The 17272-nt window shown below is 39.9% G+C and overlaps 1 protein-coding gene across 1 annotated transcript in view; it reads left to right on the top strand.

Annotated features, from left to right (window-relative positions):
• Positions 1-17272, top strand: part of oca2 (oculocutaneous albinism II) — a 136842-nt gene that overhangs the window by 100584 nt on the left and 18986 nt on the right. The window contains exons 20-24 of the mRNA XM_035408682.1: positions 1563-1690; positions 2513-2572; positions 4276-4380; positions 9936-10029; positions 12282-12375. Coding sequence (XP_035264573.1) covers positions 1563-1690; positions 2513-2572; positions 4276-4380; positions 9936-10029; positions 12282-12375 — 481 coding nt within the window. The remainder of the gene's footprint in view (positions 1-1562; positions 1691-2512; positions 2573-4275; positions 4381-9935; positions 10030-12281; positions 12376-17272) is intronic.

Raw genomic sequence — 17272 nt, 5'->3', positions numbered from 1 at the left:
TATTTATTGGTATAAATCAAAGAAAGGAGAAGAGAAGAATGGGGTGCGAGAAGAAATAAAGAGCAGGATGTGACGTAGCGCACATGCTCATATTTTCAGAAGGACCCCCTCCAAACACATTCAAGTAGAAACGCCTATACAGTTACATTAGGAGTGATTAAACTGCCAGCATGAAGGTACCTTTCAGTTACTGCATGTATCGATCACATGACACTATTGCACCCAATTCTAATCGTTTCATAGGGGCGACATAGCTCAGGAGGTAAGACCGATTGTCTGGCAGTCGGAGGGTTGCAAGACACCTAACCCCTAACCCCCAACTGCTCTGGCGAATGAGAGGCATCAATTGTAAAGCGCTTTGGATAAAAGCGCTATATAAATGCAGTCCATTTACCAGTTATGACCTTCTGTTCTAGAGAACTCAAATGAAACTTATTTTGCATCACATGCGTCTTTGTCAGCTATCTGGTTTTTGCGCTCTACGTAGACCACCCATTAAAAACCCCATAACCTGTTGCCAGATATTCATTCTCATAGTTGTGGTATCGGATATAAACAGTGACAATATTTTTGTGTGCAGTTGCATATTATATTATTATGGATGCACATTCATATAAAGAATTCATCCACTAAATGCAAAACTTTGATCAATTATGCAAGTGTACAGCCAGTGGTTGGAAAAAAAACAACTCTTCAACTGTGTCTCACAAAGCAAGATTACAATATAAATTCCATTACTGTAATTACACCAGTCCCTCCTCATACCTCTGAACAAGAATACAATAAATTATGCAGGGACTCAAATATGGATCCTTTAAACATGAGTATGAGTAAGTTAGAGAAAGGTAAGTGTCCATGCTATAATTATTACAGTAATACAGTATAGATTAAGGAAGTGCCATTTAAGTGATATTTAATAGAAGACAAATGGAGCTGTATCTGATTGCTTGAATTAAAGTATTCTTTCTCTCTGCTGAGTTCCCAAGCAATTACAACCTTATTCCCTTGTCATTTCTTCTATTTTTTTGGGATGTTAATGAAATTATGGTGTGACTTAACCCATATATTTTCTTGTTTCTTACCTGCATTTCTCACATATCCCACATATTCCCCTCCACCTGGGAGATTAGTCCTGTACAAATGGATTTACTGGTACAGAGATCAATCACACGCACACCGATTTCCTGGTACAAAGATCAATACCCAAAAACTGTTTTATTGGACAGAGATCAATCCCCTACAAACTAGCTGACTGATTCAGAGATCAATCCTCTGAAACTACACTGGTACACTGTAGGTGCAAGGCCCCAGTTTCTTTTGACCTCTACTTTTTTTGGCTATCGTCTGCAACTCGCAAATTTATAATGGTCCTTAAATTCGTAAAAAGTAGCACTTATGTATACGCATACTTTGCCTAACCCTTGAGTAACAGACAAAGTCAAGGACAAAGCTAAGCAGTCACGCTGAAGTCTAAATGTATTGCCTCTGATGGTGGTCATTATTGGCCAGTCTTGCTGGAGTGCCGTGCCGTTAGCTGACCCTTTGGCTCTCTTACCCCACAGGCTGGATTGCCATTCTTGGGGCTCTCTGGCTGCTGGTCTTGGCCGACATACAGGACTTTGAGATCATCCTTCACAGGGTGGAGTGGGCCACACTCCTGTTCTTCGCTGCACTCTTTGTCCTAATGGAGGTACCTCACAGATTCACCCTCAAGTCTGTAATTCACAATGAAACATGTGACGTGTTCCCTTCAGAGTTGAGATAAATTTCAGTTCAGTCAAATAGTCGGGATATTAATTTAAATTGAAATAATTAGTTGAACACTGCATGGAACACCGTGGGCATTAAAATGGAATTGACCCCAGACTGTGTTCAAAAGTGAGACTTTAGTATATAGCAGCAATTGTACTTTGAGACATCATCAAGTTGGGTTTTGGTTAAAGCCATGAAAAGAAAAAAGGACGACTGTTGAACAATGCATTAAATACCATTATTTTGTTGATCATAACAAAGGTACAATCATTGTTTTCAACTTTAAAAAAGAGTGAAGTCATTCCTGGATAATGGGGGGATGCTTCTCATCTGAGTATATTATGTTCTGTTTCATGGTTTAAGAAAAGTCCAATGTGCGATCAAAAGTGTAGTTCAGGCCCCATTATAAGTGCTTAGTAGGCTATTTACTTTAAATTCCGTTGTTTTTAAAGCCCACAAATACACATAAAAAACCATGACCCCAACGAGGGGGAGCTTAGTACAAAGATGGAAATGAAATATTCATTTAACAGTGTGGAATAAACTAGAAAAAGATTTAGATATTTTCATAACACAATACAAAAAAATCTACCAAACTCTTATCAACCATAAGATATTTTAAAAAAAAATTAACACAAATTTTCAGTTTTTATTAAAAAAAAGATTTCATAACTTTTTAATAACTCGCAACTGTACACAGGCATATTTCACTGGCAACAACAAAACAACTGTAATGGTGAATATTTTTTGTTTCCTTTAGGCACTGGCCCAACTTCAGCTTATCGATTACATTGGTGCACAGACAGCTTTGTTGATTAAGGTAGGTCTGTCTGGTCTGTCTTACTGTTCTCAGTAACCCACTATCTTCGACACACTCTGGAAAGGGGGAGGACTGCTTGTTTGAATAAAGTTGTGTTCAAACAAGAAGCCTTATAGTGTACGACATGTGCATGTAGCTTAAAGGGGACAAAATATTATGATTCTCAATCACATTCCTTCTCATTCCTCTTTTGTGTTCCTCTTGTGAGGAACTTTTGGGAAAGTCAGTGAATTTAATCAAAATTTTATTTGCTTTCTCCCACACTGATTGAATCACATTTGTCTTAGATAGAGTGTCTTCACCTTGCATGAAGGCCAAATGTGTGTGTATGTATGCTGAACATGTGTGAGTGTTTGTATGTGTGCATACTGTATGAGCATGTGCGTTTGTGGGTGTATCTGTCTGTGCATTTGTGCATGTGTTTGTGTGCCCATGTGCTTGCCTGTGTGTGCAGGTGAAAGCGTACATGTCATGTACATGTGTTTTTTTGTATGTGTTTGTGAGTGTTTGGGTGCGCATGTATGTGTGCATCGGTATGCTTGTGCATGTGTGTGCATATGCATGCCCCTGTGTATATTTGCATGTGCACGTGCATGCACGTGTGCATGTGTATATGTATATGTGTGTGCCTGTCTATGTGTGTGCCTGTCTGTTTGTTTGTGTGTGTGTGTGTGCATGTTTGTGTGTGTGTGTGAATGTATGTGTGTGTGTGTGTGCATGTTTGTGTGTGTGTGTGTGTGCATGTTTGTGTATGTGTGTGTGAATGTATGTGTGTGTGATAACCTCGCAGGTCCACAGAAAGCGGGGCAGTTCTTCCAGGGAATTGCACTCAGATGGACCTGTCAGGCTTTGTTTGGACGGCAGTGATCTCACCTCCTGTAATGACATGTGACAGGAAGTGTGCCCCTCTGATTCTCTCCTTTCACAACCCAAAGTGGGAAAGATGATGGGGGTGGATACGCTGGGCCTGCTTCCCCAAGGCAGCAGGAAGTCACGCGTTAATACTTTCTCCACCGTGGCATCAGGCTTTGACAGTACACCATGGCCTCCTTTGTGCGGAGGGATGTAAAATCCGCCCCTGCGATTCGGTGTCCTGCTTCGCTGCTTCAAAGGAACTGGCTGCGGTTTCTAAGCCTGGTGCAACAGAGATCTACTGCACCTCCTACGAGGGGCGTCCAAGCTGATTTGGTTTCATCTAACTGAGTTTTATTTATTGTCATTCTCTAAAAATATGGGGGGATTTTCTTTACTCCAAATTCTGAATGTGTAATCATATTCGCTAGCCACTCATTGATTTAAACCCTGCTGTCAATGCAGACAGTGCAGAGAAACGCATTCTCCTCTGAAACACATGGTGTGACACTGCTGCATGTTTGCACGCTGTGGTCCACAAGTTGAGCTTGCTCAGACATGAGATGGACAAAGACATTTAATGTGCATCTTTGGCAAGCAGATCGCAGCCACTCGATCGACTGGTGAGCGATGACACGCAGTCAACCAACTGAGTCCAAACACGCAGTGTTCCTGGGGCGCTGGCTACAGCCTGCAATGGCACAGTCTGGACTTGATTCCAGATTATGGGGCCCATCCACACACTGGAAGAGTGCTTTAAATGATAAGCCACTCAGGAGGCCCAGTAAGTGGCGGTTAGGAGTGGGAAGTGAATGGGGCCCTTGTGCTCATTAAGTCCCTCTCTCTTGCAGTCAGTGCCAGAGGAGGAGCGTCTGGCTGTCGCCATCATTCTGGTGATGTGGGTTTCTGCTCTGGCCTCCTCTCTCATCGATAACATCCCCTACACTGCCACCATGGTGAGACTCGCGTCTGGCTGGAAATTGAAAAATACACACACGCACACACACATGCAGATATGCATATACACACAAATGCACAGTGGGAGGATTTAGGATGATTCAAAAGGTTCTGACTGACAGGAGCCCTGAGAAAATATTAGAACTTGGACTTCACAGGGGTGCTGGGGTGCCCAAAGTAATATTTATTAATGGGGTCCAAAATCCCTGGGGGCGCCTTTGCATACACATACACACACACGCACACGCACAAACACGCGCGCACACACACACACACACACACACACTCACAGTATATTTCCCTGCTCCATTATGTATTCATTATGCTTTCATACAGCGATTACAACTGCTCCCTCATAGCAGCTCTTCCTTCCATTTTAACAGAGTGTACAGCACTTCCCCTTTCTCTGGAGTAATATTCTCTATATTTCATTTAACTGAATGCATCACCATTGCAAATTGGGGCTGGCAAGCTGTTTGCATGTGGCTAAGCGTTCCTGACGTGTCTTTAATATGAATGGAATACATTTGCTCCATTACTCATTTAAAAAATGATTCCATTCATTGGAATCATTCTTAAATTTTTTTTTTTAAACCAGAAATACACAGTCTTTACTGAAATAGTTCATTAGTTTTAGTTAAGAGCATGAATAACTTTCAGAGATTCTTTAATGTTATTCATTTAATATCAGCCATATTCCAACTGGCATAAAAATCTTAAGCATGAAAGCACTGGCATAAAATTTTTTAAAAAAAATTAAGTTTGACCAACAAGAATGAATAGACTTACTAGGTACAATTTCAAATACAATCAAGGAATATATTTTGAATATGCGCAGCTATTTCCATTCCATTTCGTACTGTAATTAATTTATAAATAGACAATTTCCTTTTTTCCATGTAGTATTTGTAAACAATTTAGGAACAATTCTTTAAAAATTCTTTAATAAGTGTTTGTATCATGCTCTGTTCATAAATATTATATCTGATATGTGCTTGCCACTTTTCTCTTCTTTCATAAAAGCAGAGAATTTAATCATTGTCTGGTTTCCTGGTTAAGTGATGGCTAAATAATTGGCCTTAAAAATAGACAGCACAATAAGACTCCAGCTGTGAGAAGAAGAAATGTAGATTATGCAGGAAATAATTCCATGCATCAGGACCATGTCTTGCAGTTGTAATGTAATGTTGCTTATATGAATATTTTAGTTGGCTCTCAAGGAATCTGCCATCTTTTCTTCAAAACACGTTAAATTCTGTACATACATGAAATATTCAAAAACTTAACACCATCGCTTTACATATTTTTGTGGAAGTTATTCATCAATATACACAAGTATAAAAAATTATTTAAAGAGATCCAAATATTTGTGAGGAAATTATACATTGGTACTCAGTGTGACATAACTAGAGAAAGTACATGTTATGAAATGTTAATTTCATAACACCTGAAATTTCTTTTTGTGTTAATTAAGGTTATCAGACAGAAATAATATCAAATAACAAATAACAAAAACTGATAAATGAAGGGAATTTCAACTATTGAAAAAATACTATGTTGAAGCTGACAACCTTTCAGGTAATGAGCACATTTTCAGCTTGTGCGTGACTGCCTGTTACACTGATAAAAAATATATATATATTGAACGTCACTGTCATAACAGCTACTTGTGAAATTAAAAATAGTGATAGCTGCACTTTATTCTGCCCTTAGACATTTTGGACAGTACCATGTAAAGCCATGGAAATCATATGTTATGCAATTTGTTGAATGTAAATTTCAAGCTGCCCTAACAAGAAAGAGTACCTTGGACCATCTTTGGGAATTGCTGGCATGCCAGGTTTTTGGCAATTTAGCTATAAAGAAGTCCCTTAGTGGCAGGGACATTCAGCTATTTAGCCTTTTCTTAACAGCTGATTCTCATCTCAACTGATTCACTTTAACTGTTGACTATTGGACCACTCTGTCTGCTACTGCACTGCTGTAGTGCAGATTTGCAGAAGGCTGGTGGACTGACAGCCATGCAGACAGTGGGCCACTTTGTGCTTTCTAGCTGGCGGAAGTGTAGGCTTGATGGCAACATATTTGCTTTGTGAGGTGTGTGTGGGGGGGGGAATATGATGTTACAATAATCTCAATCTTATTCTTGCACGTATAGGATGCAGTCCTGTGTTTTTAATAGTGCACATTTACTTTACAAATATACAAATGTCATTTGCTAATGGACCACAGGGATTAAACTGTGCCATGATGTGAGAACTAATATGCAAGACGCTTGCCTTTGAATGAGAGCTGCTTGGGGATTTCAGCCTGTTTATGTCTGTATCTTAAATAAATATCCTTGGGGAAAGTCAGATGGCATGAGAGTTGTTCAAATATATTCCTAGCAGATCAGGCTTGTATAGGGTCCAAGAGTCCACATCCTGGAGTTTGTAGGGCAAAAGGCATGCTGTATTATGTCAATATGCTGTATTAAATGTCAATATGTAAAAACAATATTGTTACTCTGTGTATTTCTGAAAATACAATATCAGCCACACGCACAACAATGCACGCACGCACACACACAGACACACAGAGACACACACACACAGACAAATTATTCCAGTGGCGTGTGGAGGATTTAAAAATCTGCTTGTCATGGGAGTGCGAAAGAAAAGAGATTAGTGAGCACTGGGGTGGGGGGAGGGGGGAATTTATGATCGCAGGTAACAATAAAAAACGATGATTCTTGAATTATCCAGGTCCTGGTGTGCTGCTGAATTCAGTATCTGTTTCCCCTGCATATTCCCCCACCACTTTGCATGTAGGCTACTGATATATCATGAACATTTGCTTCGTCTTACTGATTTTCAAGGTTTTGTGGTTTTAAGATAATGTCAGTATTTCATATGCAATGATGGCTACTATGAATAAGAATAATGGCCTTATCGCTTAGTCATTCTGAAGACTTCATGTTGCAATGCGACTGGAATTCTCTCTAAACAAAATTTTTGAAGTAGCCTATTGTTGCTATTGATTTGTTGTTTATACTATTATTATTTCTCACCAGAGTACCCTACTGTTAATTTTATGCAGGGGAAACAGAGGGATGGAATTCACCTGTCTAGAAATCTAGGTGATTAGGACATTGGATGAAGGGAAAATAAGTATGTCTATCTGAACGGGAGGCTCAAACTGCCAACCACTTTCACAGAAACAGAAGACGTAGTACGTTAAAATGTTGATGATCAAGTCCGCTGTATTCTGATAGCCTACCGAGGTGATACGCTTTTTGCCCCAGGGTTGCGGGAGAATCCACTTTTGCTTATAAACGTGAAGTTGGGTCTATTACCCAGCCGACCCAGCCTGACTACTTCAGGCTAGCAGCCATAGCTACTGCTTTGATTCCATTTTCACTAGATGTCTGCAAGACCGGCCTGGAATAACAGTGAACAATGTTCACAGGATAATCCATTCAGTGACTTGTGCCCCAACTAGTAAAAAGGACAAAGTGACCCGTAATAACCCTCTGCTGACATGGCAATGCGTGTCACACAGCCACCCTAACTAGAGAGGCTTGGGCTACATACATTTAATAGTATTTTGTTGAGTTAAGTCAACGAACCATATTCTAAGAGCATCTTTCTGAAAATCAATTTTACTCTTTTTTGGTAAAACTAATAAATAAGTAACTCAATAAAATAAGGAGATTGTGATTTGTGGGGGTGCAGTGGCATCCCCTGGTGTCTATGCTCGTACGCCCCTGCTTTATTCTGTCAGTGTGTTCCTTCTGCTACACTGCCCGCCTGTATTATTGTGATTTGACAGCTGTGTCATTATCCAGAAAATAAGATTGCTTTGGAACAAATGATAAACCTAGTGCTGTTTTTTATTTAGACAGTCCATTCATTGGGAACTGTCACAAGATGACCTGGAATTCTTTGGCGAAGGGCCTGTTGACACTGAATAATGTTTGAGCGCCTCACTGTCATGAAACACCAGTGCCATTGTTAATGCTGCTTGTTGTTGTTGACAATAGTAATATTAGTATCAGTGTCAGTTAGCTGGGAATGTATCATTGTAATACATTCACTCTGGGTGATTTCACACCACACTGTTCTGCACAGTTGCTCTGGTTGCAACTGTGAACTATTCTGGCAACCCCCACCACTTGCCTGCTGGTGGAATAAGCATTACACGGTAGTCAGGACAGCAGAATTTTTGGCCATTCTCTGATGTATAATGTCTAAGAACTTCTTTAGCAGTTTATTTTAATCTAGACATGTTGTCTGGTTGCCTGAATACTGTATACCTCTCAGATTAGTTGAACTAGAGATTGATCAGAATTAACAATATAGCTTTTTAACAATTGTGAGTATTTTCCAGATAAAAATGGATTGTGCCTTCTGGAACCTGTGTTTTGTAGTTGTACAATGACCAATGACGATATGCACTTTTGTCCGTCGCTTTGGATAAAAGCGTCTGCTAAATAAATGTAATGTAATGTAATGGATGGAGCACATGCAGTACATTAGTCATCGACTGATGTTTTGCCATAGTGAGCAAAAGCCATTAATGGGTTCAAACAAGTAAATGATTGGCAGCTCATTGTAGCTCCGCCCATTTTTTGGATTTATGAAGCCTCACTCTCCAATTACTTGCTAGTTCTGTTACAGTGTATAGTACATTGTCGCTGACTCAACGAGTGTTACTTAGCATTTTTTCTGTTGAACTGCTGTTATTATTTAACCTTTTTGAATGTGCTAGTTTACACTTTGTCCTGGATAAGCAAGTCTAAATGTAATATACCTCCCTATCTGCGTCACATTTACATTTAGGAATTTAGCAGGTGCTCTTATTCAAGGAAATGTGAACAACTTACATTTTTATATATAAACCAGTTATACAGCTGAATATTCACTGAAGAAGTTCGGGGTAGGTATCCCATGGGGCAATGGCAATGTCCCACCAAGAAATCGATTTCCCAACCTCTTGATTTACAAGCCCAGATCTCTAACCATTACGCTGCACTATGTACATGCAGAGTGAATGTCTTGGTCCAGGGCACAACAAGCATGCCCTGAGAAATTCCCACAGTTTGTGCCAAACTTTCATTTTACACATATTCAATCTTACACAGTCGGTGCTACCTGTACCTAAAAATAACTGAGATTTCCCCAGGTTTATTGCTTTCCAAGCACTGTGTCAGGCCAGGCTTGAATTATGGTACCATTTGTCAATGGAAGGCAAGGAGATTTAGTGTTCTGATCACAGGTGTAATAATGTGGGTTCTGGTCAAAAAGAGAAATATAGATGAAGGAAAAGAAATTGTTATTTTTACAATGGAGAACATTTCTGGAGAGCTCTGAATCTTAAATCCCACATGATAATATGTTTCTGAAGAACAGAAAAATATAATATTTTTCTGATGAACAGAAAACTATAATAATTTTCTGAACAAATATTTTAATGAACAACAACAGGCTTTATCGTTGTAATCATATGGGAAAAAAGCAAAAGCATCAAGTGAGTGTAGAGATGTTAAACAGAAAATGGTTTTCCTGTTCCACAGATCCCTGTTCTGCTCAACCTGAGCCAAGATGCCGATGTGAACCTGCCAGTCAAGCCTCTCATCTTTGCCTTAGCCATGGGGGCGTGTCTTGGAGGTGAGTGACAAAGTAATTTCCTTTGGGGTATCTATCTATTTACCAATCTATCTATCTATCTATCTATCTATCTATCTATCTATCTATCTATCTATCTATCTATCTGTCTATCTGTCTATTTGTCTATCTGTCTATCTGTCTGTCTGTCTGTCTGTCTGTCTGTCTACTTGCAGCCACCAAAAAAAAAATAAAAAACATAAAAACCACACACACTCTGGAATAACTGCATGACCCTCCCTCAGCTACCACGTATTATAGAGTGTTGTTGGTATCCAGGGAAACATTTGTGTGCCATGGTGACTGTTCTGAGGAAGGAAGGAGAAATCATAGCTCCCATTTCAAAGGCTGGCTGACACCCTCAAAGAGGAATGAGGTCCTGGAGGGGGCTTGATTCACCAGTGTATGAAGGAGAAAGCAGGGGGTTGTCCTCTCGGTCCTGTCTCCTCACTCCTCACTCCACAGGGTTGTGAAGAACTTTGCAAGCTGTGAAGCCAATGGAGTGGGGGGTAATGGTCTCTTTCCAAGGGGACCTTGGATAGACCTGCTGCAGGTGGCCCTGATGCTGAGGTCCTGTCTCCCCCACTGAGAGACATGCCAAATGGCATGGGCAGGAGTAAAGAGAAAGGGGGGGGTAAAAGGAATTGTTGGACCACTTTAGTCTTCAGTTGACAGCTTGACTGCTTGAAATTGATGCTGGGGTAGGTGTGATGTTGTCTCTGGTGAGCTGTGCTCGGGCTCCTTTTAAAAGAGCCAGATCAGATTTCTATTTAAAAAAGATTAAAAAGTGTGCCCTGCGATAGATTGACGACATGTCCAGGGTGTATTCCTGTCTCTTGCCCAATGCACACTGGGATAGGCTCCAGCACCCCCCACGACAGTTGACTGGGGCTGCTGTAGCAGGGTAGAAATTTGACGAAATGACTTGTTGGAAAGGTAGCTAAAAGCCATTTTTTAAATCGTAGATTTTTTGCTAGCTTGCTAACACTAACTCTGCTGTACCTGCATGTCACATGCCAGCATGACATCCCTGGGAGGGAAATGTGGCAGTTCCAGGAAACACCGTTGGTTGCCACATGGAGAGAGAGAGAGCGCACCCACACAAACACAAAATCAAATAAACAAACAGCTGCACCCTTCCCCCTCATGGATTCCGGGCGAAAACAATATACTAAAACAACCAACTAAAATAATAAAGACGAAAGAAAGTAAAACCCAAGACTGCTTTTCAGCACACCACAGGGGTGGCCAACTTCTTCTGTCTGTGTGGTCAGATAAACATAACTGAAACTAAAAGAAATTAAACAAAAATCCAAATGCGCTCTTGGTGTGAGACCCCGAACTGTGGAGAACAACATACATTTAAGCACCTGGGCTGATTAGTTAACACAACCCCTGTGCGTTTGCTCTTTCCATCAGCCGGCACAACCAAGAGTAATCGGCTTCTCCGGCGGATTTAATGCCAAACTGTATAAACGGCATGCTCTATAAACAGATTAGGTTCACTCAGGTTAGCTCCAATTTAACTCAGGTTTTACCCAGATATAGCCTGGCTATGTTGCCTAAAAAACTTTTAACTTTTCAACTATATATAGCTGGGTTTTCACCTCATGTCTCGATGATGCTATCAACTATGTTCCGGGCATTTTATCACCCTGTTTTGGTATCACCTGGAAACACGAGAACTGATGCAGAGAACACATTTTGTGTTAACTAGTGATATTGGACACAACAGCATAAAGAATGGAACACAAGAAACCCAAAACCTGTTCAGATTTAGAAATGGTGAAAATGGTCTCATCACATTACATTACATTACTGGAATTTAGCAGATGCTCTTATCCAGAGTGAACTTTTGACATTAAATATAATGATGGCTAAATTGCACTGAAGTTTTAAGTGGATTTTTCCTATTTATAAATCTGGTGCCCATCCACATCCACTTCCCTCTACAATTTGGTCTGCTTTTTGTGACCGCAGCTGTGTTCATTGCATGAACCTCACTGTCGATTAAGGAGTGTAGACATCCGCAGTTCTTGTGGAGTCCACTTATTTTTACACCACAGGTTACAGCTGATCTTGCTTAGAGTAGAGTTGGAGGGAGACCTTTCATATGCGGCTTTAGCATGCAGTCCACAGGCACCAGACCAGTAGGGGTTGCTACAGAGCAATGAAACTCAGAAATCTAACCACCTGAACCCTCTTAATACCCTAGGCAACGAAATAGCCAATTTCTTGTTGATGTGTTGTTTCAGGAAACGGGACACTTATTGGTGCGTCTGCTAATGTGGTGTGTGCGGGGATAGCAGAGCAGCATGGCTATGGATTCTCCTTCATGGAATTTTTTAGGTGAGTCCATTTTCCTTGTTAGCCTTTTTAAAGGTCTCTATTTGCCATTCTACATATTTGCACACATAAATATTTACCTTGTTTTAGTGGTGTCACTGAAAATAAATGTAAAGGTCATTGAATACATTTATGTATAAAAATTCAAATCTAATATTGGTAGAAACACTTTTCTTGAAATATATCCAATGAAGCAGATTTAACACAGTAATTTACATCATGAGACCTCTCAAAGCCAACCATGACAGTGTATTACAGATTATGACCAATGTCATAACATTATCATAATGCTGATACAAATTTGATAAACCAGAATCAAAACAATTGATTCCAAATGATTGCTTGATATGGTAGTGGTATGGCATTGATCATAACCTATAATTTGCTGCTGTTGCTCTTTATGACACTGTTAAGTAGGCGTTATGGTTTACTGAAAATCTTTGTCAAATGTCACCATAATTTTTTCATGGGATAAAGCGTGTTTGCTTTGGGTCAGAAGTTATCCTGTACATACATTGTTTAATTCCTTTCATCGTTTGTTCAGCTGTATTCACCAGCTGTGTCTACCTCTTTGTCATTTAATGTTGCCATTCCAAAAATTTATTGAACACTGCTTATAAAAATCAAAGCCATTAAATAACAAAACAAATGGGACTTAAATTTTCTGGTCACAAAATTTGTAATCACGGCTCACCCTCCTCAGCTGGCTGGCTCCTCTCTGTTGACACTCCTCACTCTATCCTGTGTGTGAAATCTAGTTCCCTTCTTAGCTTCAGGAAACCTGCTTTAACCCACAGTAATCTGCAGTTCCTTCCAAGGAGGGGACCTGGGGTTACCCCAGCAAATCACAGTACCAAGGAACAGAAACAGGCAGAAATTGTTTTGTCCAAATCCCCAAACATTGACAGGCGAATTACTCCTGCATAACGTTTTGTAAACACCCTCAGGAATTGGAACCAGATGCCAGGAAAAAAACTTGCAATTTAGGCTACATTCTGCTTGGGATTGAGACAACATTTGACCCAACCTTAGGTGCATGGTGGACGTGATATTTTTGGGGAAAAGAATGCCCCATCCACAGTTTTGGGCAGTTTTAAGATGAACCAATTTGCCGAAAACGATTCCCTTTGAAAGATAACTGACAAAATTGCACCTCATAAGCCATTTTGTCGAACCTTCTGATTAACGCGATGCATCCACTGAAATGTGAAATGCCTGTTTTTTTCTGGGGTGGGGGGATGGGGAGTGTGGCAGGGCGAGGCGGTGGAGCAGTTTGTATGAACAGGTTGTCATTGGAAAATCTGACATATTTTACTCAAGTCAGATGCCCGTAGACAGCTGGTTTTCAAAAGAATCTGGAAATGCCAAAATAAATCACATTATTTCTGAAGTGCTACGTTTACTGTGATATGCTTATCTTTCATTTCACTTGATTTTACTCTTTCTAGCTTGCCACCTGCTTGACGGCAATGGCTTTCATGCTAATGTCACAAACAGATCTCTTGTGATTTTTGCAGCACTGAAAGGCATCAGTGGGCTCATAGTTAAAAAGAAAGGCTTGAATACAAGTCTGATTAGGCAGCGAGAGCTCGGTATGGGGGCCTGCAAGGTCTTTGCTTTATAAAGTGAATCTGAAGCAGAGGCAGATAACAAACACAGTGGCGCACTGTGGAACCATTTCCATTTCTACAAAGTGCCTGCCTATTTTTTTTTGGAAGAAAGGTCGCATTGAAAATATCCTATTTAGGGACTGTTACACACATCTTGTCAAAACCCCCAGAATCTCAATGGAGCTTTATGAAATCCTTTCCACCAATATGCAGTATTTCACCAATAATGTGAACGCAGTTGCAGTGGGACTGATTGTGAAGGGTCTGGAGTGTGTAAATCACCATGCCTTGGTTGTAGTCCAAAAAAGTAGTCACCTTTGTAGGTTCAGCGGTTAAAGTTGATAGAGTAGCACTACCTCAGATTGAAGCTTGAAAAAATGAATGGTAAATAATTCATTTTTTTCAGATTTCAAAGAGAACAGAAATACTGTGGGATTCTGGGTGGCTCGTTCGGATTAGTCTCTGTTCCAGTGCTTGGATGGACCCCATGGTCTACTGGAAGTGCAATTCAATTATATTACTAATTGGAAACAATAGCAACACCTTCTTTTAACTTTTAAAACAAATCAGTATTTTTATCCTTGCAAAGAGAGGGTGTAAAAATGCAGAAACCTGAGTGTTTTTTCCACCTGTCTTTTAGGGAAATAACATTATTATTTCCCAAACTTGTTAAAAATCTCTTTTTCTGAGCAATTATATTAGTATAAAAGACTAAATTCCCATTTTTGAGCATAAAATATAACTCATTACCTGTGTTATTTTATGCAGCCTTTTTATAATCTTTATCAAGGTTGCTGATAACTTTGGAGTCCCTATCTGACTGTAGTGCCTTGTTTTTTTCTTTATTTCTGTTGTAGAATATCTGACAACATTCAGCCTGGAATTAATTCAGAATTGTGTAAGTCCCTTGTTCAGTTTAAGCCATGAGCTATGCTTATAGAATGTATACTTTTAGAAATATAGGGGCTAATACAGAACCACGAAATCTTGTGGTTTTTTTGGGGTTAAGAACTAAATGCTACATCTTATATATGAAGCATGAGGGCAAAGTCTAGCAGCAATGATGACAAAAAAATCTCAATTCCAACCGACAAACAGCCAACACAACTTATGAGGCAGAAAGCGCAGGCAGAAAGCGCAGGCAGAAGCGTGGGCGGCTTCAATGAGACGCAACGCCGCGGCCCGAAGAAAGGGCCGATGCGCTCGGCTTCCGGCCTTTTCAGAGTTTTATAATGGGCGGCGCACTGTCGTGTTCTGCATCAGATACTCGCTGCACACTCGGTTCAGCCTTCGGAGAGGAAATACACCTCGCAGCTGAGAGAGCAGTTTTTCTCACTATTTGAGGGAGTGATTGGCGCCTGTGATTGAGGGCTGTGAAATGAGAGGGTGGGCTGCAAGCAAGCAGAGGTCTCAGCAGTCGACAGACCCTTAACATTTTGTCACAGGACGGATTGACCCGCACCTGTACACTACTGGTGTCGTGACAGAAAGTATCTTTTAGAGCAGAAGGATAGACCCTGGATCTGGGTTCCACCCCATGTATATAGCCACCATGTTGAAAATGTGCCTTCTGTAACACATTTGTCTCATTGCAAATTCCATTTTGTCTGCCATTGAACTCATTTTCCACAAATGATTTGGTTTCAGTGGCCAGGTGTCCACACTTCCAGCATTTAGCTCCCATCTAATTTCACTTGTCAGAATATAATTTAATGAAGTATACATGTAATAATATAATGACCAACACAAGCTCTCTCAGTATAGTTACAGCCGTATCTTACAGTTTTTGTCATTGTGCGTTACTGCTCTGCAATTTCGCTCAGTTTGTCTCTAAACACTAGAATCGCAGCAGCATGTCATTCGATGTTTGGGGGTATCACATTTCTAACTGCTGTCACGAAAACTGCATTTCCATGACTTTCATTAAATACTATAAGTGACTTTTGCAGAAAATTAGTTTAAAAAAAACCCCACTGATTCTCAGCCCTTAAGATCATTAGCTTCTGTACTTTCTGACCTCTTGCAAACACTCAGCGCTCAGACACAGCTTCACGCGTCCACACAATAAAACTCCAAAGTTCCAAATGTTGCACTTTCTCCTTCTTTTTGCTGCCGAGTTTGTCATCACAACTGCTCCAGTGTGACAAATATGCAATAATAGAGGAAATCAGGAAAGGAGTACCTTTTCAAGGCACTGTGAAGGCACAGTGCAGGTTATGCTATTTCAGCCCATAAAACATGTTTTTAAAACTTTGCGGTCGCCATCTTTGTTTTGTGTGGAAACTAGCTTGCTTGCTAACTAATAACTGGCAAAAACATTTTTACTCTGCTTTACTTTTACAGTTGTTTAATCTTTGTGGGAAGCTCATTTGTATTCCTGAAATTAATTCTCTATGATTTCACATGCAAACCCCAGACAATATCATTTTGTGACTAGGGATGGCTATTGTTTAGATTTTGACAATACCTGGGATAAAATGGTGCTTTTGAAACCTAACCTTAAACCGGAAGCAGTAGCCTACCTTCTTCAAATCAACAACATTTTGTTATTTGACATTGCTTTGCTTTGGAAGAGAACTTGTTTAATATTGTGTGAGCTAAGATAGCCAATATTGTTTGTTGTAACCTGGCCTCATTTTGTTTTTTGTTGAGATTTGTTATAAACAAGAGTTGTTGTTAAAAGGTTTTCTGTTATGATCCACAAAGTATTCTATTCATTTAAATGTGGCGTTATTCAAATGACTGGAATTTCATTTAAGAAGTTACAAAGTTTCATAAAAATAAGTCAGAAAGTTTTTATTTTCCAGTATGTTTTCCAGTATACCTAAACACAGCAAATATATTACTTTCCCTATGGTTCATATTACACAGAGTAATTACAGCCCTACAGCTGTTTAAAATGTGGATGTTTAGAAGCATGGTTAAAATGTGTTCTAGTTCTATATAAATATAAATGCTCACCTCACTGAGAGGTAGATGGATGCAGTATATAAACACAATTAGTTAAAGACTTGGGGCCTCATTTATAAAAATGTTCTTAGATTTATACTTGAACTTAGTCTTAAGATCATTTCCGACGGTGTGCTTACGTTCGATTCATAAAAGATACTGAGCATAAAAAACTTTGCTTACGCAGGTTCTAAGAAGCCCATTTGTAACTTACGCACCTGTGATCTATAAATCTCAAATTAACTTAAAATTGACGCCACATGAACGTGCCTTACAATCAGCGATTTCCCCTTATATGATGCTAGCACAAATGAGGGTTTAGTCAGGACTAAGCATGGACC

Source organism: Anguilla anguilla, chromosome 3 (assembly GCF_013347855.1).
Source record: "Anguilla anguilla isolate fAngAng1 chromosome 3, fAngAng1.pri, whole genome shotgun sequence".
Taxonomy (NCBI): domain Eukaryota; kingdom Metazoa; phylum Chordata; class Actinopteri; order Anguilliformes; family Anguillidae; genus Anguilla; species Anguilla anguilla.
Note: the sequence above shows the minus strand (reverse complement) of the source record. Positions and strands in the feature narration are given on the sequence as shown.